Source organism: Corylus avellana, chromosome ca4 (assembly GCF_901000735.1).
Source record: "Corylus avellana chromosome ca4, CavTom2PMs-1.0".
Lineage (NCBI taxonomy): Eukaryota > Viridiplantae > Streptophyta > Magnoliopsida > Fagales > Betulaceae > Corylus > Corylus avellana.
In genome coordinates, this window is record NC_081544.1 from 22,310,078 (window position 1) to 22,332,776 (window position 22,699).

Genomic DNA, 22,699 nt, shown 5'->3' on the forward strand with positions numbered 1-22,699 from the left:
GTGTTTAATTTTGTAGATGCTAGCTGTAGTACAGTCTACAAGCCAACATATATATATATATATATATATCATGCAAAGAAAGTGAAAAAGATCCATCATGCTCTTTTTGCACAATGGATCCTATAGATTGGGATTGCAAAGTGATTTCATTATTAGAAGGGCAACTAACTACAAGCTGGCATTTATATTTTATCTCTAAACAATAATCTAAATTTCAAAATTCCTTGAATATTTTGAGTATTAAGTTGGTCTTTGTGTTTTCTCAGAATTGTTTTACTTTGATGATTGATCCTTTTTCCCTTACACCGTCTAGTAGGGTCTACCATAATTTCAAAATCCCAAAAATTAAAAAAAATTAAAAAAAAAAACCTAACTACCACACAAAATTTAAAATAAAAAATATAAGAAAAGAAAAAAAGAAAAGCAATGGATGGTACAAATGAGTAATGCTATAAGCCTATAAGGACTTTTGTCTTCCTTTATCACTTAAAGGTGGTGTGATTTTTAAAATTGTCATTCGATCAAAATTTAATTGTGATCAATCACAAATCTAATAGTAATTTTAAGTCGTATCACTTTTGGAGGGATAAACATGAGACAAAACTCCTATTTATAGCAATACGCTGGTACAAATAATAGTTGACTACACCATTCATAGGGTCACCTTGGTGTGTTTTGCCCTACCAAGGCAAATATGCATAAACCAGAAAGATAAGATAATACCAACAAATATAACAAATAAAAACATCAAGCTCATTTGCTCTACAAAAAATTTAGTCAAACTGTTGCCTCCCAAAAGGTCCATGTATATTTGTGGTTAAATCAATCTGCGCCTACGTAATATATAATTTATATCCCCAAATTTCTCAATCAGCAGATAATGATTGAAAAGCTGAAGCGGTAAATTATCCTGTTTCAAAGCACGAAGATCATCAAGCTGCCTCCTCCCCTTAACTCATCAGATTGATTGCAACTGACATTTTTTCCTCTTTTCTTTTTCCCTGTGGCAAATGATTGCAGCCAGGAATCAGTACCTACAGAATAGTAAACATGATTATCAATCTCTATCAATCTACGTCATATACGAAATTTATACATTGACAACTATACTACAACCCACTCTTGATCATCTCCAAGGGAAGGAGCAACTGAGGTTTACTCTTGATGGCTTCTTTCAAAAGGGCTCTGCTTCATCAGTGAATCTCTTGGTAGAGGATATGAATTTTTGGAACTGAAGTTTTATTCTTTTCAAGTAATGAACAGAAATTTCTTTACTTGTCCAAATTCAAATGAATCAAGATACCCATTTGTTCTAATAAATATACACCATTGTTGTCTATGTCTACTGTCTGATACTGACCTCACAAAAAAAAAGGAAAACAGGTTTTTAGAGTGGTACTATGGTTCTTCTGTTTGTTCATATTCCCTGGAAAAGCTTCCTGTGACGACAAAAGGTTCAGGAAAAAAAGAAGGGAATAAAAACCCAAATTTCAGGTGGATCTAGGACTTCTGGCAATAGGTGAACAATGCAAGGCGTCTTATTTTCTTTTACTTTCTTCTTTTTAGTGCAAGCAAAACCTACTTTAATAATCCCAGGCCAACCAAAAATTACCCCCAGAAAGATATATATTCAACAAAACAGGTAAAGATTAAAAAATTGATTAGGAGAACTACAAGCAAGGAAAAAGACAAGTATATAGACCTACAAAAAGTATTGAAAATATTACGAAGTCTGTTGTTATTGGGAACTGTTTAACTAATTGTTCAAACTTGAATAATATGCTAAAATATTGGCTTAAGAAACTATTGGGGGAAACTGGCATACTAAACAATGCATGTATCCCACACAATTAGCCATCAAATCCCCCATTCTGATTTATCTAATGGTCATGTATGAATATTGCAATAATTGCAGTAAGAAATATATCCAACAGTAGTCGAAAAAAACAGACATGAAAGCAAAATGCTACAGGAACAAACTTCTATATAGCTGTTAAAACTATGAACCTTAGCGGTCATCATCATCAGAGTAGTTGCCATCGCTATCTGGCTCATATATTTGATATTCTTCATCGCTTGTATTTGCAACACGTGTATCATCAGCACCTGCTTCAGTGGATGGAAAACTATCAAAGAGCTCCTGCAAATGCGTTCTCGAGATGTTCTCCATGTTTAGATCTATGCACTATATAGGAAATCCAACAGTGTCAGCAGATCTTTAAAAGCGTTTTCGCTACAGCTGGCATCAGTTTGTCCAAAAACTATTTCTAGACAAGACTGAGCAACTTTATATTCATGGAATTTTTATGAATATGGGACTTCTACTTGCATCTCCATCGTTTCACTAGAAATGTCTTTCATAGCCATTATTCTTTCAAATAAATACTTTTTAGTTGGATTTTCTTTTTATTTTTGATAAAAATAAAAATAAATAAATAAATAAAAAAAGGCATGTGAAACTTTACTGAGGGCTGAATGATTAATTCATAGATCAAAAATAGAGAATTAAAACAAAAAAAAACAGAATTGGCATGATATAAGGATACATGATTGTGTCTGCAGAGATATTTCACCGTCCTCTTCAGCCTAGAAACAAGGGAGAATGATTTATACATTTAAAAAGGGGAAAAAAAAAAAACAAAAGGCAAAGTATAACATAAAAACATCCAGCAAAATGTAAAATCAGAACATAGAGAAGTCAATACCAGATCAAGTGCCTCATATGCATCCAATTCCTCTTCAGCATTGTCAACTTCATCTTCCTCATCATCTTCATCCCTTGTAGTTTCTACATCATTAAATTTAATTAGTACTGTCAAAATTACAAAATTGAATCAGCATGCAAATAAAGATTCTCGTAAGGTCTCTCTCTCACACACATCCAAAATTGAAGAGTTACATACCACAGCGGCCACGGTAGCCAAATAGGAGTTTACAAAATATTACAGCCTAATTTAAAATGAGTTCTTTGGAAAATTGTATGGCACCTTAATGAATAGTTCATCAACATTTCAGTATAATTCAGATAAAAGCATAAGTAGATTTGGGGTGAGGAATAATAGAGAAGAGAATGGCAGTGGAAAGGGTTGAAGTAATGCATACTATAAAAGAAGCATATATAGTCTATGTTGAATAACAAAGAAAGCATCGGCATACAACCAAGCTTTTAATACAAAGATTATATGCAGATAGAAGTATGGGATAGCCGGCCATCATTTCCTTCAATTACAGAAGTGAGCTGTGATTTTCCTTAAACAAAAAATATTTTAAAGATAATTAGTAGAAACATTTTTCATACTAAAAGTAGAAATTTAAACAATTCTCATGATGTTAACAAGATTTCTCCACATTTTACAAAGAATAGGATGGAACTAAATAAAATAAGATCTACCGCTAGATATCTTCCCTTCAGATGTCAGATCAACATGATTATTGATTTGTTATTGGAGCTCACTGATTTGAAGCACCTCTTCAGGAAATTGTGATAATACAGGGAGTGGAGCGATGCAAGAGAATATCAGCAATTTAAAATAGTTTCTCAATTTATCAGGTGATCAAACCTTCTCACTATCATGATTGTGCTATATATTCATCTATCTGACGGAGTTAATAGAAAATCTGTAATTGAGTTCTAACCTTTTTTTGATAAGTAATCGAGATATCATAAAAAGCATAAGGCGCCCTCATGTACACAGGAAGAATACATGAGAAGCCACCTAGCTAGTAGGGGAAAAAAAATTAAGAAAATCAAAATAACTAATCATCAAATGAGAAACATAAGCAGCTGTCCAAAGATACAAAGTGTTGAAAAAAAGACTTGGTCTCCTCCAAAGTCTTCTCGCAACCCTCAAAACACCTGTTGTTCCTTTTCCCCCATGAAAACCACAAAGGAACAAAGGCACAATCTTCCACACAGCAGCACTCTGAGTATTTAGTGGTCCACTAACAAGCATACAAATTGATATGCATCTAGGCATAATCCAACACAACCCAAATCAATTGAAGAAAACATTTCAAATGGCAAAGGCAACCTCACAGTGAAGGAGAAGATGGTTCACGAACTCCCCATTCTTTTTGCACATACAATACCTATCAACCACAATAACGTGCCGTTTTCAAAAGATTGTCCATGGTAAAAGAAAAGAAAAAAGAAAAAAGAAAAAAAAAATGGCAAAGGCATCCACGTCTCCGTCGCCATTCTAGCAAAGATTACGTTCCACTGAATCGCACCTCCAAAAAAATCTACGAGAGCCGCAACAGGAGCATCCTTAGCAAACAATGCCAAATAAAACTGGAAAAGCATCCGGAAAGGTCATATTCCCAACACCAAGATCATGCCAGAATCTAACCTTAAGAGTCATCTCCTACCTCAAATCTAGTGTGACTACAGACCTTCTCCAAGCCCCTCCTAACATTCTTCCATGGGCCCACCCCGTACGTCCCAACAAGCTCAATAGAACACCACCCTCCCCAAGACCTTCCATATTTAGAGTCCACCACCATTCTCCACCAAGCCTCTCTCTCAAGCCCATAGCACCAAAGCCATTTACCTAAGAGAGCATGATTGAACCTTATCAAGTTCTTAATCCCCAAGCCTCTCTCAAAGATCAGCTTGCATACTTTGAGCCAACTCACAAAGTGATATCTAAACTCTTCACCTAACCTTCCTCAGAGATCGGAGTTGCGTTCTAACCTAAGGATATGAAAGTGTAGAATGAAGTCAATGACTTATAGATCGTCTTCTTGACATGGTTTGGCTTTGGTGGTTTTGCACTTTTGGTTTTAGGGCAGGTTGAGGGGGTTGCATGTCTTGCTTTGCCATCTTCTTTAGCACCTTTCTATTTTCCACAGTTGCATTTATGATGCAGCATGAGTTAAGAGGGTGTTAGACAGATTAGATAAATAGGGTATGGTTATATTTGTGCAGGTTTACCATACTATGGTCCATTCTCTTTGAGATCATAGTCTTGCACTTGTTTGATGGGCTTTTGCTTGTATCCTAATAAGGAAGAATTTATTTATTTTTTAATAAGTAATGATGCATTAAAGAGCGCAGAGGAGCGCAACCCAAGTACACAGGAAGTATACAAGAGAGCGACTAAGTAGAGGAGAAAGAAGAAGAGAACATAAAAAGAAAATCAAGAAAATTGATCTGTAGGGGAGCAAGCCATCCTGCAGTCCACATAAAGAGTGTATACAAAAAGAAATGAACAATGTCCTCAAGATTTCTTGACGAATCCTTAAAGCATCTAGCATTCCTTTCCTTCCATAAGCACCACATAAGACATAGGGGAGCCATCTTCCACACCACTGCGCTTCGGGATTTACCACCCGACCACCAACTAGCCAATAAGGAAGAATTTATAATTGCTATAATTGACACATTCAAAATTTGAAGAATCCTTGAGTTTGGTTGTCAATTGATACCTGCATTGGCTAGCGGGCTCTCTTCACCAGGCTTTAAGGCACCTTTGATGCGTCCCTTCTTTAACTTTTCAAACCTCTCAGAAGCAGCTCTAAGTAAATTTTCTGCACCAGGTTTGGGGAAGATCGATAGGAACCTCACCATAAGACGTTGCCTTAAGCAATTAAGCATGTGGTCTGAGAACCATCCAGCTCCAAACTGCAGACTACATAATAAGCTACATGTGATCCAATTAAAATCAAGTAGATAGCTTGCAAATTTCAAATACTCGCACTATATGCAGATAGTAGACATACATTGGAAACATAAAGATATTAGGGCTCACTATCACCAACTTAACTGCAAGAGAGTGAGAAGAAATTTTATAATACAAGTTGGTAGATGTTCTCTGAAACTTTTCAGACCTCTTGTGCAAAGAAAGGTCAGCATTTCTAACCAAAATTTATTCATGGCAAAAATACCACATAAGGAATTTGGAATAGGAAACAGCATTGCTAGAAATACCAAATTATTCTCATGGAATTTCAAGTAAAAAGTCAAACAAGTTGCTTGAATGACCCTGGAAGCAACTGAAACAGCTCTTCATTCTTGCTAGGCATCAGGTCAATTTGCAACTTGAAAACCTAGCATCGCATTTAATATATACTCAACCTATCTGTCTCATACTTAAAATACATATAAATCCCATGCATAAAAATATCAAGTTGCCAAAACTGAAAATTCCTTCCATAACTACAGATAGAATATGGTGCATGTTAACAGATGATATGGATCGAACATGATAAAGCCATACAGAAAATAAAGTTTAAAAAATTCAGTAAAAGAGAAGAAGAAACTAAGCATTGTTGTGAGTTGTGTATATGCGTGTTCATACATATGGTATGGGTATATCCTAATACATGAACAAACACATATAAGAAGACAAACATTTTAATAAAGCCCAATATGAGAAACTCACCGTGCAAGTCGCCTGTGTTACAGGTTTCTTTATCTCTTGCTGAATGTAATCATCAGCAAGTTCAAAAAACTGTAATGAAGTCTGGAACTTGTAAGGGAAAACTCGAAATTCACAAATGTCCTCCCATCTATGCTTCAACCTGCACTAAGTAAAAAGGATAACAATAACAACAACGGGAATGGTAATGATAATGATGATGAAGGAATCAGAGTCTATAAGTATGCTCTAGTGTACTCCAGTGCAATTAATTTTTTTTTGATAAATAAGTAATTCAAAAGTGCAAAGGGGCGTAACCGTAATATACAGGATGTATACAAAGAAAGGCCCTACTAAAGGTGAAAAGAATAATAAAAATACACAAATTGAGGCATAGTAGAAAACAGAGAAACATTAAACGCTCCTGCCCAATTGAGAAGGGTCTTGACGAACATGTTTTTGAGCTCATCTGGCATCTTCTCATGATCTTCAAAACATCATGCATTCCGCTCTCTCATGTTTATGATAAACTGAATACTTTGGATTATTGAAGGAGGGCTTACCTAAGACCTTTTTGCACTCGTCTTATTTTCACCATTCCAAATGTTTTAGTAATTCCACACAATAAATCATCAAAAAAACCCATAGACTCCTAGTCTACTTCTACACTTAACTTGAACCACCCTAAATCATCAAAAAAAAAAAAACCCATCTCCTAACATTCTTATCTATGTGGCACATTCACAAAAATGAAACAAAAACAAAAAGCCAAAGAACAAAGAGAATACTAGGAAATTAATATTTGAGAATGCTGAGTAGCATTTCTCTTAGTTCTAAGTCTAAAAGTGTGCTAATGAATGCCTTGATAATATAATCAGATTGGGAGAACCGAGTGTGCTTTTCAAATTGGATATAAAAAAAGCTTATGATCACGTTAATTGGGATTTTCAGTTGTACATGCTGAGGAAGAGCAGTTTTGGGGGAAATCATGTACTTGGATAGCTCATTGTATCTTCTCAATCTGTTTTTCTGTTTTGGTGAATGGCACTCCCTTTTTTTTTAAGCAGTTCTAGTGGCTTGAGCGAAAGACCCTTTGTCCTCGCTGTTGTTTGTCATTGTTTGGAGGTGTTGAGTAAGATGATCTCTACTGTTGTGAGTTGGGGCTTGGTTTTTGGCTTTTCTATGAGAGTTGAAAATGATGGTGGGATTGATATCTCTCGTCTCTTGTTTGCAGATGACACTTCAAATTTCTGTGGCGCCAACCTAGATCACCTTCGTCTTTTACGTTATTTGTTCCTATGTTTTGAAGCTCTCTTGGGTTCGAAGATTAATCTGGCCAAGTTAGAATTGGTTCCTGTTGGTAATGTCAATTGCGTAGAAGGTTTGGCTAGGATTTTGGGATGCAGGTTCTCCTCTTTGCCTATGAAGTACCTAGGTCTTCCTTTGGGTGAATGGTTTAAAGCCAAATCTATTTGAGATGACATTACTGAGAAGATTGAACGTCTATTGGCTGGTTGGAAGCAGTCGTACTTGTCTAAAGGGGGTAGGATTACCTTGATCAAGAGACCATTGTTTAATTTGCCTACCTACTATATGTCTTTAATCTATGATCAAGTCAATTGTTTATTCTTTGAAATTGGAATGGCTAAATTTTGAGAACTAGAATGCGAAATGGCACCACAATTGGGCTTGTTCATTCCGGAGTGCAGTTTGGGAGACAGAGAATCTAGTAACTATGAACCCAACATTCTACTTGGACTACATCAAACAATGAATTAGTACCATGGGAAACGTGTCTAAACAAAAGGCATACAATTTAAAAGAACTTACCCTTTGGCTGCATTAGCATCACAATAACTCCGTAACGGTTGTGGTACTCGGAAATCAATTCTCTGATATCTGCTAAAGAAAATACTTGGAGATAAGCATCAATATAGTAAAGGTTCCAAAACATTCTAATTCCAATAAGCGAATAATAATAAATGTATTAGGTATATATATGTTATATATAACAATATTTGTTAGTTGTTAAATTAACTGTTTCAGACCCAACTTCTACCTATCTAAGAATGCTTAAAACAGATAAAAACTTAAAATAACCACAAAGAAAACAAATATTGGTAATGCATACACACGTGTGTGTGTGTGTGTGCATGCTACTAATAATTCATGACATAGATTGTACTTTACTCAATTGCTTCCATTAACTTGATCGGGTGCTGTCCTTTCTGCCCCTTATCTTATTTCAAAGCAACAAAAATGCAAGGTCTAAGCACAGTTGTCTCCATCTAGATTCAGTTTACTTTTCTTCTGTCAGCATTTTATTATTTCATTATTAGTCTGTTTTATTTCAATAATTAAGTTTATTACAAGAAGGAAGACTGCAAAGATAAAAATTATATGATAGATCTCCCAGAAGGAGTGGAACAGCAACACCTTACGATAAAAAACTCAAAACCAAAGGGAAACCTTGAGAGGCTAAGGTGGCAAAGATTTAACCACGAAATAAACCAAAGCTGTATTTCATGATAAGATATCTAGATCATGGACACCCAGAATCAAACCAACAAAATAAAGGAAGGGATGACAGGATCTCATTGAAATTTGTAATATTAGATAACAAGATAGCCATGTTGAATGGTTAAACTTTCAGCTCTAATTACGTTTCTCACTCTTAAAATGGAATTATGTCAGATCCAATCATGCAATAAAGTATTTTCTAATGCTCACCCATACTAAGAAGAACATTATACATCCAGTCACTAATTTAACTCTTCATTCCTAGGTGATATTCAAGTCTATCTTTTCACAACCAAAATAGAAACTTAGAAATATCATAAGATGTGATGAATGGATTAAATGATAACTGGAAACAGAAGTTGGGACATTATTCAAGATCTCTTACATGCAAGAATCAGGATCCTTGCGAGGATCATATCCTTTTCTGATCCAGAATCTGAGAAATGGCCCACTTGAAAAGTAGTATGCAATCCTTGACAGAAGCCTGAGAAGAGCAGACAAGTGCAAAGCCACTGTGAAATATGAAATTTATCCAAGGGCAACGAACACTGAAATCAAGCCAACTTCAACCACCCCACCAAAGAATTTGACTACAAATGGGGCAAGTTTTCAGGCAGAATACCTTCTAAGCATCTCAACAGTAAAAGTTAAGCCCTTATCAAGCAAACGTTCAGTCAGTGATTCCTTGGGCCATATAGGTCGCTCATCAAACAGCTTTGATACAACCATCTGCCACTCCCATTGATCTGAGCCTTGGGGTACATATTCCTCCCAATTTACTCTCTTAGGAATCTGTATGAATGTTAAGTGCAACATAGATGAAAAAAGCTCATGATGAGATTTCTCATGTTTTATTAGCATGCCATTAGTCTCATAACATTACCAATTATCTCTTTTTACCCGCACTTCTCCTAATATACAACAATAGGACTGACAGCTGTATGGATGTTTGATAAATGGTAGATGATATTTACTAAAATTGACTGCTAAGGATTTTCATCAGAAGAACTACGTGCCTTTACATCCAAAGCCAGCAACCCATGAAGTTCTAACATCATTGAAAGAAATGTATATCAGTCACCAGTTGCCCACAAACATTTGGGAAGGATTGCCTCCAACATTAAACCATCTCATAATGCATCCACACAGAACCAGCAAAATGAGAAAAATGGGGGTGCATTTCCTCATAATTTTCACTGAGCCCACACGAAAACATGATTGCATTGCAGAACATTACTTTCTTTGGAAAGGCCCAAAACATGCACAACAGTAATGTGCATGAACTCTAACCTAATTAACAAAATTCTATGTGAGAAAAGTCAATTTTTTTGTTAGTAATGAAAGTAAACATGCTTAAGACAAAAAGAGTTCACAAGTTTCTTATTGCATCCAAAATGGTATGGTGCTATAAGGAGTAATCATGTGTCCAAAGTTCCTCTGTAATAATTAGTTAATTACATATTGTATCAAGGATGACAAATTAAAAAAATTAAAAAATTTTTTTTTAAAAAAAAAAAAAAAACTAAACAAAAAAAAGAACTAAAGATTGGTTAAATATCTACCAGTTTAATTTTCATTCATGCTTTACAAAATATTTTCTGATACATCAATAATCTGAAAGACATCAAAAGAGAAAAATTTAAACAATAAAATCAAAATTGAGGTTTCCAGTGAGATTAAGGACACAGTGAGCTTCCAAGAAACATAGCTTTGTTGGATTAAAGTTCTACTTTCAGATGAATTTGATTAAAAAATGGTTCATAAAAGTCAGCATCAAAACTTCCTAGTATTTTATTCCCATGTGGGCTTTGTTACTTACAAAAAGATTTATTATTTACTCATCAAAATATGTATTCCCATGTCACCAGTCCAGTAGATAAAAACATTTAAACAATTGATATTGCAACTACCTAACATTGATACTGTTGTGTAGAAGCCATATCTGTAACTTATAAGTATTGGGTTCTTCTCAGAAATTCCCAATGCGTATCCAGTATTTCTTGTATACTCCTGGACGTGTATTGTAGATGCCTCAAATGTTGGAATTCACCTTTTTTCCTGACTTAAATGGAAACATAAGAAGGGTTTATGGCATGGGTTTTGACCCTTTCAACACAGTGATGCTTCTGTATTCTCATATCATGGATCAGTTCACGATTAACTTTTATAATAACTTAGAACTATAAAAAACGTATCTATATATGTCTATCTAGATTCGCCATATGAAAACATGCATTTAGTTAATGAACCTAAATCCTAACTAATGTTACAAGTAGAAAACCATAGCAATGAACTATAAGTAACTATCTACACAGAAGATTTGTAGCATAGAAGTTACAAGTAGGATATCTTTAATGTTAAAATCAATTGCAAGAACTGGCTCCACATCCACCTGAACAATTAAACAAAAAAAAAAAAAAACAAAAAACAAAAGAAGATGTGTTAAGGTCATAAAGCTGAAATGAGAGGTGAATATTAGATAAACTAAATCGCTTCATAGGATATTTGGAATGATAGACGATGCAAGTCAAAATAATGATCCCCGGAAGCACAATAAAATTACATCCATTAAATAATAATAATAATTAAAAAAATAAAAAACCTTTCATCAAAATTAAAAAATTTAAAAATTAAAACAAAAAAAATAAAAAAAGGAAGGAAGAAAAGAAGCAATTTTGACAACAATAAAGCCAGAAAACAGACACAAATGGACCTGCATCAAGCTTGGTAAGCATTACACCTAAGCTTGATCCACAAGATAAAGGAAATTAGTTATGGGACACAGAGACCACCCAAAGGCACAAAATCTATAGGGCAATGAGTGTCACAACTCGGGCCTAAACTCCTAGCGAAAAAACTTTGTCTGAGCTATTAGAGGTTGCTTAGAAATACTTTCATCGCTCAACAGTTTAGAGCAATGGCAAAAGATTCTGGTCCCCAGAGAAAAAAAAAAAAATCATTAGGAACCAAAACATACTGCCAATGAGCCACATGCCTGTCAGGTCAGGGATAAAAAAGGAAAAAGTAAAAAGTTTCCCAAAACCAGTGCAATATCGCTTAAAATTTCTTATAAAAATACTGATTATGTGTCAAAACAACCATCGTTTGCCATGTATTATTCCACTGGGCCTAAGTCACCAATCAGACAACTCAGCAAAAATAATCATGCCAGAGCATTACAACATATGCGTGAGTACAATCCACTCTTCAACCTCTTACATGCTTTTTCCACAAGTTGTCGATTTTTATGTTGCTCACTTTGTGACTAATGACCCACAGAAAGTGTAAGTCACATCTACGCTATTACCTCAAAATGACAAGTCAATTTGAAGTTTCTCTAAAATCACTTATAAAGCTCAGTCTAACTTAATCATGAACCAATGTATGATTTAGCACATATGACTCTCTTAATAAACTACTCACTCTATGTGGGCTACTCACCTTCCCACTATGGGACTAAAGTGTTACAATTTCCTCCCCTTAAATCCTTTATGTCCTCATTAGGGTCACGCCATGCAATGCTCCAGTACTACATGGCGTTACTAAGTTCCTTTGATACCATACGACCCAAGAAAAACACTAGCCACATCTGTGCTATTACTTTAAAATGACTAGTTAATTTAGAGCTTCCCTAGAATAACTTATAAAGCCTAGGGCCATATTTGCGCTATCACTCTAAAAGAAATAGTCAATTTGGAGTATCTCTAGAATCACTTAAAAAGCACAGACTCTTCTAGTACGGAACCAATGTGGAACTTAACACCCACAAGTCTCTTTACAAACTACCCATTCTATGTGGGCTACTCATCTTCCCACTATGGGACTAAGGTGCTACATTGTGTTTTGAGAATCAGTGCTAAACACTTCTACGGATTAATCGACTTTTGTACCATGCAACCAATTAGCTGTGATGAAAACTTGGTCAATTATTCCTAACCACAAAAATTCTACAACTACTCTCCTTCCAAGACATTAAAGTAACACAAACAAAATCATTTTCCAAAATTCGTATCCTTTACAAAATCTGGTCAAAAGGAAAGCCAAAGATATGAAGCTAAAAGATGATGATGATGATGATGATAACCTAATTTAAATGAGGCTCCACGCATTAAAAAAAAAAACTGTTCCGCATGATCTACCTCTAAACTTTATGACTATTTTCTCAGAAAAGGGAAGTTTTCATCACAATTAGGCCTAACAAATTTCTATTTTAATAGATCATTACATATCAAGGGTTAAGCCTTTTTGCCGAACAAGGAGGAACTACATCTTCACTCAAACATGTCTGTCAGGACTAAAAGAGACAACACCAAAGGGTCTAAATTTAATAGCAAGTTGAATTTGTTCTTAGAAAGTAGAAGAGATAACTAATGGAAGTTTAGTAAGATTTCATAGATGGGTATAATGGGAAACATTAACTTTACTCAGATAAGAAAATTCTAGTTTTAACTTTGATAATGTTGAACTAAATTGTAGAAGAAAACTTAGAAGATTGTGATGATAAAAATGCATAACAACTGTTGTAGTATTTTGTAATAGGTATGCTGGTAAAGCATAAAATTCACAAGTTATCTTAGTACCAACTAATAGAGCCATCAAAATCCTGGATGAACAGCACAGATACCAATGCTAGCGCGACACCTCAAGCTTTAGTGGAAAATAGGCAAAGATAACAATTCTACATTGTAAACAGAAATTACAAGCTTCAAAAAGTTTGATTCCAAGGTCAAAACTCTGGAGTAAAGAATCACTCCAAAAGCTAGAATTCATACAAACTCATCAGCCTATCAAACTGCTACAGCTAAAGAAAAACCATTGTGCCTGGTTGCCATTTTACACCCTTAGTCAAAAACTTTCTCATATGCATCTTAGGTCATATAGGAATCACCTAATTACAAGTACCACAGCTTAGACTAGCTAGTTATTCAAAAACATAAAAATTTAAGTTTCAATGTTTGCCACTTTCGTTGACAAAAAGATTTCACCTTCAAGTCCTGTTGTGCAACTTCATCTTGTTTCGTTTTTGAATTCAATGCGGGCGGCGGTCTTAACCTGAAACATAATAAGGACAATAAAAACCAGTTCTAAAAATGAATAGAAATCAACATATAATTATCAAATAACATAGCATCAGATAGCTCCAAAGCAAGCACATATGTCGAAAGTTGGAGGATTTTATTCTACAAAAATTATAAAGCCATCTTACACTAAATTCTCCGGAACATCCTTGGGTGAAAAAAGCGGGGGCAACAAAATCATCACATCCTCCTGATCCACGTCCATCAGTCCTCCCTTCTCTATTAAAAAAAGTAATAATAGAAAATAAAAATAAAAAATAAAAAAAGATTGAAAAAAATTACGGGTCAAGTACATGGAGCAAATTAGACTATGAGTCAACACATAAAGCATATGCATGAGTCTGACTAGTTAAACCCACATTAATAATAGTCAAGTGGTTAATATAATTTTTTTTATAAGTAATCAAAATATCATTAAAAACGTAAGGCACCGCAAGGTATACATGAAATATACAAGAGAAGCCACCTAGCAAGGGAAAAAAGAACCAAAATAATCATGATAATCAACCACCAAAGAAGAAACAAAAGCAACTGTCTAAAGATACAATGTGTTGAAAAACAAAAATTTAATTTCCTCCAAAGTCCTCCTTATGGTCCTCAAAACTTCTATCAAAGACACGAAGGCATCATCTCCACACAACAACACTTCAAGTGTTGCCAGTAGTCTACCAACAAGCATACAAATCGACTATTCATCTAGGCATGACCCCAAGAACCCAAATTGAATGAAAAAAAATAAAAAATAAAAAAATCCTAATGGCACAAGCAACCTCACAATGATGCAGAAGATGGTCTACAGACTCCCTATTCCTTTTGCACAAACAACACCAATCAACCACAACGGCGTATCACTTTTGGTGATTGTCCATGGTAATGATCTTTTCTAGGGCTGCCGACCAACCAAAAAAGGCCACCCCAAACAGAACCTTAGTTTGCCAAACATATTCCAAGGAAAACAAAAACCATCATGACAACCCATGACATTGTAAAAGGATTTAACACCAAACAACCCCCTTTTGGAAGGGACCCACCGCAGCTTGTCCTCCATTTTCCGTCTCATTCTTGCTAAATACAACACCCTGAAAAACGAGGCAAAGGCTTCCACCCCCCAATCATGAGCCGCTCTAGAAAAGCTTACGTTCCACTAAATGGCACATCCAGAAAATTCCACGAGTCGCAAAAGAAGCATCCTTTATGCAATCAATACCAAATAAAACTATAAATACTTTCTTAAGGGCTGTATCCGCAGACCAAAAATCATGTAAGAATCTAACCTTGAAGTCCATCTCCCACCTCAAATCTGGTATGACTACAAAACCTCCCACAACCCCTCCTAATATTCTTCCATAAACCCACCCCATACACCTCAAGAGGTTCACTAGAACACTATGCTCCCCATGCACTTCCATATTTAGAGTCCACCGCCATCTTCCACCAAGCCTCTCTCAAGCCCATAGCACCAAAGCCATTTACCTAAGAGAGTATGATTGAACCTCGGCAAATTCTTAATCCCCAACCCTCCCACAGAGATCAATGTACGAACCTTGAACCATCTCACCTTGTGATATTTGAACTCTTCACCTAGCCCCCCATAAGAAATCACATTGGAGCTTCTCAATACAGTTTGCAACGCTCGCAAGGAGAGGACATAAGGACATGAAGTACATAGGTAAGTTGGATAGGGTAAGGGTAATCCTACTACCTTTAGATAAATACGACATTTTCCAACTAGCCAACCGACGTTCTATTTTCTCAATCATTCATCCCGTATATGGTTGGCCTTATATGATGCCCCCAGTAGAAGACCAAGATCCTTCAAAGGCAGAGACGCAACCCCACCCTAACATGGGAGGAGGTCGCTCAAGCCCTCAGCCTTGCCGTGATTAAAATAAATAAAAACAAGGGGCTTTTTGATATACATAAAAAGCACATAACCATTTTTGCATTCAACCCTGTTAATTAAAAATTTATCTTGCCCAAAAAAACAGTGGTGCCCCAACATATTTTATATCAAACCACCCTAACACCATAGCTATAAACATGTATAAGAAAATGAAACATGCATATATGTATTATGTATATATATGAGAGATATAGTGAGCCTGACCGAAAAGTGGGTCCTCAATTTCGCCCCATTGTCTCTTTCTTTTTTTCTTTTGCTTAGCAGCATCGGCATGAACAGCCACAACGTGCTGGTAGTCTGCCATTCCTTCAAAGTGATAACCCTCCGGGACGCGTGCGACAATATCTGCGCAAATGTGGCCATCATCACCATTGGACATTTTCTTCGATATCTTTAGTAGCAAATCGTTGCAAGGACGTAGCTCCCCGAAAGCCGGGTGCGAGTATGGGTCGTCCGGCCGGAATCGAAGTTCCAACTTGTTCGAATGCGAACTATGAGCCTGCAAGCAACAACGATTTTCAAAACCAAAACAATTATTTGAACTAATTAAATTTAAAAAGACAAAAGCACTGTTTGGGTTGGCGTGTATGTGCCTTGATGATTCCTTCGATGCCTCCAAGCGTCTCGACGGCGCGAGTGGTGGAGGAAGGGTAGCCCGGATAGTGGACAACGAAAGCCTCGATGCTCGGTAAGACGCCCGATACGGTGCCGTTTTTTACCTCTCCCATTGCGATTGGATTTGATTTCGATTGACGGGAAAAGTTGTAGAGCGAAGTAGTGGCGCGGAGCCAAGTTTTGACCTCTGTGGGTCGAACTAATATGGAGAAAGCTGATGAGCAAACTGAAAACCGACAAAAGAACAGAAAAAGAATCTATATATATATATATATATATATATATATAAAAGAGTATTAATATGAGAAATGATTGGGGTTAATAATTTGCTCGTATTCTCCTACAAATTTAATATATCAACCATTAGATTTGTGGTGTCCACTATTAACATTAATAGATTCCACCATTAACAAATTTAATAGATCAATCATTAATTAATTTCATCAGCGTTACAAGTGGTGCTTGAGGTTTTCTTGTAATTCTTACAACTGGAGGAAATTGTGTAACACTCCCCGACCCATAAGGACTGTGTTTTTTAACTTACTAAACTCAATTGGACATAAATTTTCTCTAAACTGGTTTGGAAGAAATTTTTTTCAACATACTCTAATAAATTTAAACATTTTTTTTTGGATTTATAAAAAATTAATGTATGAGTTCCTAAATTAATGCAATAACAATAAATGATTGTTAAAATATTAAAAAAAAAATGTGAGAGACGATATTTGTCACTTATTGTACTAAATTGAAAATTTTTTTTGCCAAACCAGTTTGAATAAAAGTTCTGTCCATTTTTTTAGTGACATTAACACTTATCAATGAACCATTTATGGAAAATACTTGTGAAGAAATTTATTTATGTGCGCAAGGCGTAATACATTCAAAAAAAATAAATTATAAAAATGATAGATAAGAATAATGCTACATTTATGACTCTTTTATATAACTTTTGATATTTGTTGTAGCACTCACAATGGAGTAGCCAAATTTTTATGCAAAATGGCTCTTTAAAACTCACTTTATCTAATTTAACTAATAAATTTTTAAAGACTTCATGCATTTAATTAGTTATATTTTTATCTATATTATTTAAATATTATTTGACACCTCCGAACACATGAAGACATATGTCAAAAGTTATAAAGAAGTCTATAACCAAAAAAAAAAAAAAAAGTAATAATCAATGACAAACAATAAGGTTCGTTTGGCTTGCGAAATAGACTAGTTAATCATAGGTATAAGTATTCCTTTGTTTGGTAACATAAGGAATAATTTATTCCCATGAAACTACTAATCTTATACACATAGGATTTGCTAAGCCACTAAAAAATGAATGATTTAGCTAATCCTTAAGAAATGGAATACATTTTACCCCTATAATTTATTTTTATTTTTTTTAATTTTAAACTTAAAACAAAATAAAAAAAAAGAAAAAAAGAAAAAAAAAGTGTATTCTCACCAAACTAAAAAATAAGAATAACTATTTTATTTTGGACCCTTCTATTTTTAGTAACAGCTATTTATTTTTTAATGAACTATACATTGATACATTGCGCGAACATAAAAGACATTAGAACATTTTGAGTATCATAATTATCATTGAACTCGAGGATTTGACCGAACCAACATATATTTAGAGCATTCCTAGTGAGCTCGGCAAAATTATTTTTTAGCCAAATTTTTCCGAGCTCCGGCTAGGACGGCTTCAAAGTCTTTGGGCTTAGGATTTATCTAGGGGTTTTTTTTTGTTGGTGTTGAAAAAATCCCACAATTCGATTTGATCGTGAGGAGGGCCGGAGACGCTCTTGAATTTAGGGCTTTTGTGGCTCCCAACCGATTGTCCGGCAAGGGCGACGCGGAATCCAGTGGCCTCCGCTCTACGATCTCCATTTTTCTCAGTAGCGAAGCCTCGAACTCGGCCCAGCGAGGATGTCGTACCTGCTGCCACACCTTCACTCGGGATGGGCCGTTGATCAGGCCATCCTGGCCGAGGAAGAACGACTCGTCGTCATCCGCTTCGGCCACGACTGGGACGAGACCTGCATGCAGGTTCGTAATTAGAAACAAAAAAGAACAAATATTTTTGCGATCTATTTGATGTCAATAATTAATTTAAGTTTCAGTGATTAGTAACAAACCCTAATTCGTAAACTCACTTTTGTCTGTAGATTTAAAACTTTTAGGTGTTTTCATGATTGAACCAGATTTGTTTATTTATTTTTGGAATTGGTTTCGAGTCTTAAAAACCTAATTTTTACGTAGCAATTAAAGGGCGTACATCTAATTCCCCCTTGCGAAAATCTTGTTCTTACCAATATTGTTGATTGGAAATTTGGCTCATGTGCTAGTAATTTGTGTTTGCTTCATTTCTCATCTATATTGCTATACTTATTTGTTCAACCAAGCTAGGGTTCATGCTTTTTCAATTTTTACTTATAGGTTTTTTTATCGTTCTATTTGCTCATCCAAGGCTAGTGAATTGCTTAGTCTTGCATGGTTAGGTTTTAATGTTTCCTTGGTGAAGATTCTTTTTCTTTTTTCTGCTTGTGCAAGTTTTGTTTTGCTTTGGGTGGGTTGAACAGATATTTTTGCATCTGCCATCATACCCATCAACATCCCCTGTATGAATGATCTGTTTTTTAAGTCAATTTGCTGACTAGTGGACCCAATCTCATGCTAAATATGCATTTGGACGCTTTGAAGAGACATTGCGTGGAGTCTGTCCTAAGCCAGTAGAAAGGATGAGGGTTGTAAAACTTGCAATAGCCAATTTTGGACTTAGTCACGTTACATGAATGAACCTTCAGTTTGAAACAGGATTCATAAAGGCAACCCCCCCAAACCTACCCTCCCCCCCCCAAAAAAAAAAAATTGATTAGGAATGAAGGTTTAGTTATTCAAGTTGAGTTGAGTATCTATCAAGTGTACGTATTTTCTTTAGAGAGTCTAGATTTTTTAGATACTTTGAGCTTCATGCCTATCAGCAAGAGAGAGCCCTGTCTAAGTAAATGCCAAAGGAAAATGGAAATTATAATTTATTGAAACTAATAATAAAAACAAAGATATATTTTGGTGTAAATAGATGGAGCACGGTGAGGCTCGTAGGCTTTTAAGCGACCAAACATTGAGGTTTTAGGGTTTAAAAGCTTGAAAGTTTAAAATCTGTGGTGTTGCGTTTGGGTTTGCAATTATGTTGAAAGATAAAATTGAAAACTCCATTAGTTCGAGAGCTTCAATGGAGAGAGATTTTGACTGCTAATAGAAATTGGAGCCCAAGTTTGGGTTTGTAAGATAAAATTGAAAACTCCATTAGTTCAAGGGCATCGCAGGATTAATGAAATAGGTGTATTAAGTGGGGTTCATGATTATGCTTTCCCTTATTTTTTCTTTTTTGGAAGTTACATCTGGTGAGACTTCTCTGTAGCTCAGCAAGCAACACTTTAGTATTCTTTAAGGCATCTTCATTTAATACACACAAAAAAAAAAAAAAAAAAAAGCTTTCTGATGATCTTTTCACTTTCAAGCCCTAAATGGAAAAGTTTCTGAGAAGTTGTTAGCCTGTGCTTTGTAATTGTCCCTGCTGTGATTTCTAGATGAGCGACTGCTTCTATTTCTGTTGAATTATTTTTCACTTTGTCGTGAGAGTTGGCTCTGTTCTCAATCGTTTTCTGTTGATGGTCTAATTAATTTGTTTTGAATTTAGATGGATGAGGTGCTGGCATCTGTTGCTGAGACAATTAAGAACTTTGCTGTTATTTATCTTGTGGACATCACGGAAGTGCCGGATTTTAACACAATGTATGAGCTTTATGACCCATCCACAGTCATGTTCTTCTTCCGGAACAAGCACATTATGATTGATCTTGGCACTGGAAATAACAACAAGATTAACTGGGCTCTCAAAGACAAGCAAGAGTTCGTTGACATTGTGGAGACAGTGTACCGTGGGGCAAGGAAGGGACGTGGTCTAGTGATTGCTCCAAAGGACTACTCCACCAAGTACCGCTACTAAGTCTATGTGCAAGTTGTAATTTACTTGAGGTTTGTAAGATTAGATCTTGAAAACCTGTTGCATGATATTGCACATTCTCTGGAAGTAGTTGTTGATTTGAAAACTTGTAAGATTAGATCTTGAAAACATATTGCTTAAAACTTGAATTCTCTTAAAAATCAATGTTTGGAGATATCTGTTTTATAAAATGGAGGTCACTACTTCAAATCTCTTCTTCTTCCTCTCTTTGGGGCCAATTACTTTTATATATATGGAGATATCCTCGATTCAAGGAGTGCTTTTCACTCTGGCAATGCTCTATTTAAATTTAAATATAGTACCAGCCATAGCATTTGAAATCCAAAATCAATTATGTTACGTATACGAGTTTTTGTGCAGCATGGCTAAGTGAAATATCATGCCGACTATTAGTTCTAGACTGAAATTTAGGACGTGATGGGCATTCACATGTTTTCAGTCAAGTAGCAATCTGAATCTCGACCGGTGGGCTAGATAGGAACCAAAAGGCTAGTAAAGGTGTAATAATTTCATGGTGGGACAAGCAATAAACTCATAGCCATTGCTGTGCAGGATGTGTGGAAGTCTCTGCCTTGTGTTTGAAGTGAGGTTTTTACTTCTCACGGCTCTTTTGAAATTTGATTTTAAAGATTTATTCTTTTGCGCCTGTTAATTTATATATGCGACATCGACCAGCAAGGGACAATAGGCAGAACTCATATATCTTCTTCATTTTAGCTTTAATTATTATTTATCCAACACCACAGACACTGAGACACATAAATGGTTAGGTGATCGCAGTGGTATGTTTTGTGCTTTTCTAACTCGATGTCTGTGTTTGATAATGATCTCAAAACAATGATGGTTTGGTCCTGAGATTAGTCATGATTCCCCATATACTTTTCACTCGTTACTGAACAAAAATTTTTGTGCCAATAATGTGATAAACAGTTGAATTTTCCAAGATAGCCTTCTTATGCACAGTTGAAGAACTGTAACTCCTTATTCAGTATTTACTTTCCACTTTCCAGTTAGACTGATGGATATATAAATTTTCTTCTTTGAGGCATTAGTATTGCACCTGGTACTATTTTTCAACAAAGTTATGATGTCGTGTAAGCCAGAACAATACTTGGAGAACTGAGCTTCAATTAGTGGTTTGTGTTCGGTCGGGTGATGGAAATTACCGTCGGCTTTTGGCTAATTCAAATGGAGTTTTATAATTAGATGGTTATGAGAAAAAAAAGCTCTGTTTCTTTGTGGGTCGGATTCCGAATACCCGAATAGGTTTGTGGTGTATGTTCAATGTGTTAGTCTTTGAAGTCTCTCTGATGTGCTAGGTCAGGAAGAGTAGAAATTCTGGCATAAGTGATTGCTTGCTCTAAGTGTTGTAATGGAAGCAGTGATCCAGGAATATGCTCCCAATTGTCATGGAAACTCTTCTTCTGTTATCAGAAAACTAGTATCCTAAACGACCTAACCGAATAAATGTTCCAAGCAGAATGTTTAGTCGCCAATTCTCACTCCTCCATCCTCCATGTTGAGTAAAATGGAAAAATCCATATTGGTCGTGGCCCTGAAATTGTTTTACTAGTGTTAGACACGCTGCAAAAGACTTTATATTCAATATTGAGGGCAACAAGAACTAATAATGAGCTCATTACAATTTCAATTTTGAAAGATTCACTCTGATAGTGTGTTGGTCATTTTTGGCTCGTGCATTTGTATGCTTGACTGCTTTGATGGAGCTGTAAGATTATGACCTAATCAATGGTCCAGATTTGTCGGACCACTGTCCGCATCTCAAGAAAAGATTGAAATGTGGAAGTCTTAGAGCGGTAGGATTCAGTTTGTCGAGTCTATAGTTCAATCAAGACATGTTTACAGCATGTGATACAACATACTAACTTAAGTTTTCTTTTTTTCTTTGTTTTTTGATAAGTAAACAACATACTAACTTACATTAAGAGATGGATATTTATGGAGTATTTGTGACTTTCTTCTGAGTGAAGCAGTACAAACAGTGCTCCCAGCTTGAAGCTCTGCTACTGAAGCAAGTTGGAACATCTTTCATTGAGTGGACGGCAATGTCAATTTCGCCATTTATGAGTGCCTTCATCTATTTCCTCCTATGTCAGCAAGTGGCTGACTTTTAGTATTTTATCACCTGTTGTTTTTATTATTACCATCTGAATAGGCCCCTCTTTTCTAGCTC

At 35.6% G+C, this 22,699-nt stretch overlaps 2 protein-coding genes across 5 annotated transcripts; one reads left to right on the forward strand and one right to left on the reverse strand.

Annotated features, from left to right (window-relative positions):
- Positions 1 to 593: 593 nt before the first annotated feature.
- Positions 594 to 16,696, reverse strand: LOC132177517 (uncharacterized). Of its 4 annotated transcripts, none has more exons than XM_059589880.1 (14): positions 16,454 to 16,696; positions 16,065 to 16,359; positions 14,086 to 14,176; positions 13,865 to 13,931; positions 11,228 to 11,271; positions 9,502 to 9,672; positions 9,265 to 9,363; positions 8,190 to 8,261; positions 6,384 to 6,522; positions 5,428 to 5,623; positions 2,706 to 2,788; positions 2,547 to 2,586; positions 2,008 to 2,178; positions 594 to 1,034 (listed from the first exon to the last, which is right to left on the reverse strand). In XM_059589880.1, the coding sequence occupies exons 1-13, from the start codon at positions 16,586 to 16,588 to the stop codon at positions 2,009 to 2,011; spliced, it is 1,602 nt and encodes a 533-aa protein (XP_059445863.1). In that variant the 5' UTR covers positions 16,589 to 16,696; the 3' UTR covers positions 594 to 1,034; position 2,008. The 4 variants fall into 4 exon arrangements, with proteins under 4 accessions (XP_059445863.1, XP_059445862.1, XP_059445861.1 ...); XM_059589879.1 differs by having other exon boundaries at positions 8,190 to 8,258; positions 9,502 to 9,671; positions 11,218 to 11,271; XM_059589878.1 differs by having other exon boundaries at positions 594 to 1,001; positions 9,502 to 9,671; positions 11,218 to 11,271.
- A 1,357-nt stretch (positions 16,697 to 18,053) lies between these two features.
- Positions 18,054 to 20,696, forward strand: LOC132178573 (thioredoxin-like protein YLS8). Its single transcript, XM_059591016.1, has 2 exons — positions 18,054 to 18,524; positions 20,179 to 20,696. Exons 1-2 carry the CDS (start codon positions 18,405 to 18,407, stop codon positions 20,485 to 20,487), a joined length of 429 nt encoding a protein of 142 aa, XP_059446999.1. The 5' UTR covers positions 18,054 to 18,404; the 3' UTR covers positions 20,488 to 20,696.
- The last annotated feature ends 2,003 nt before the right edge of the window (positions 20,697 to 22,699 follow it).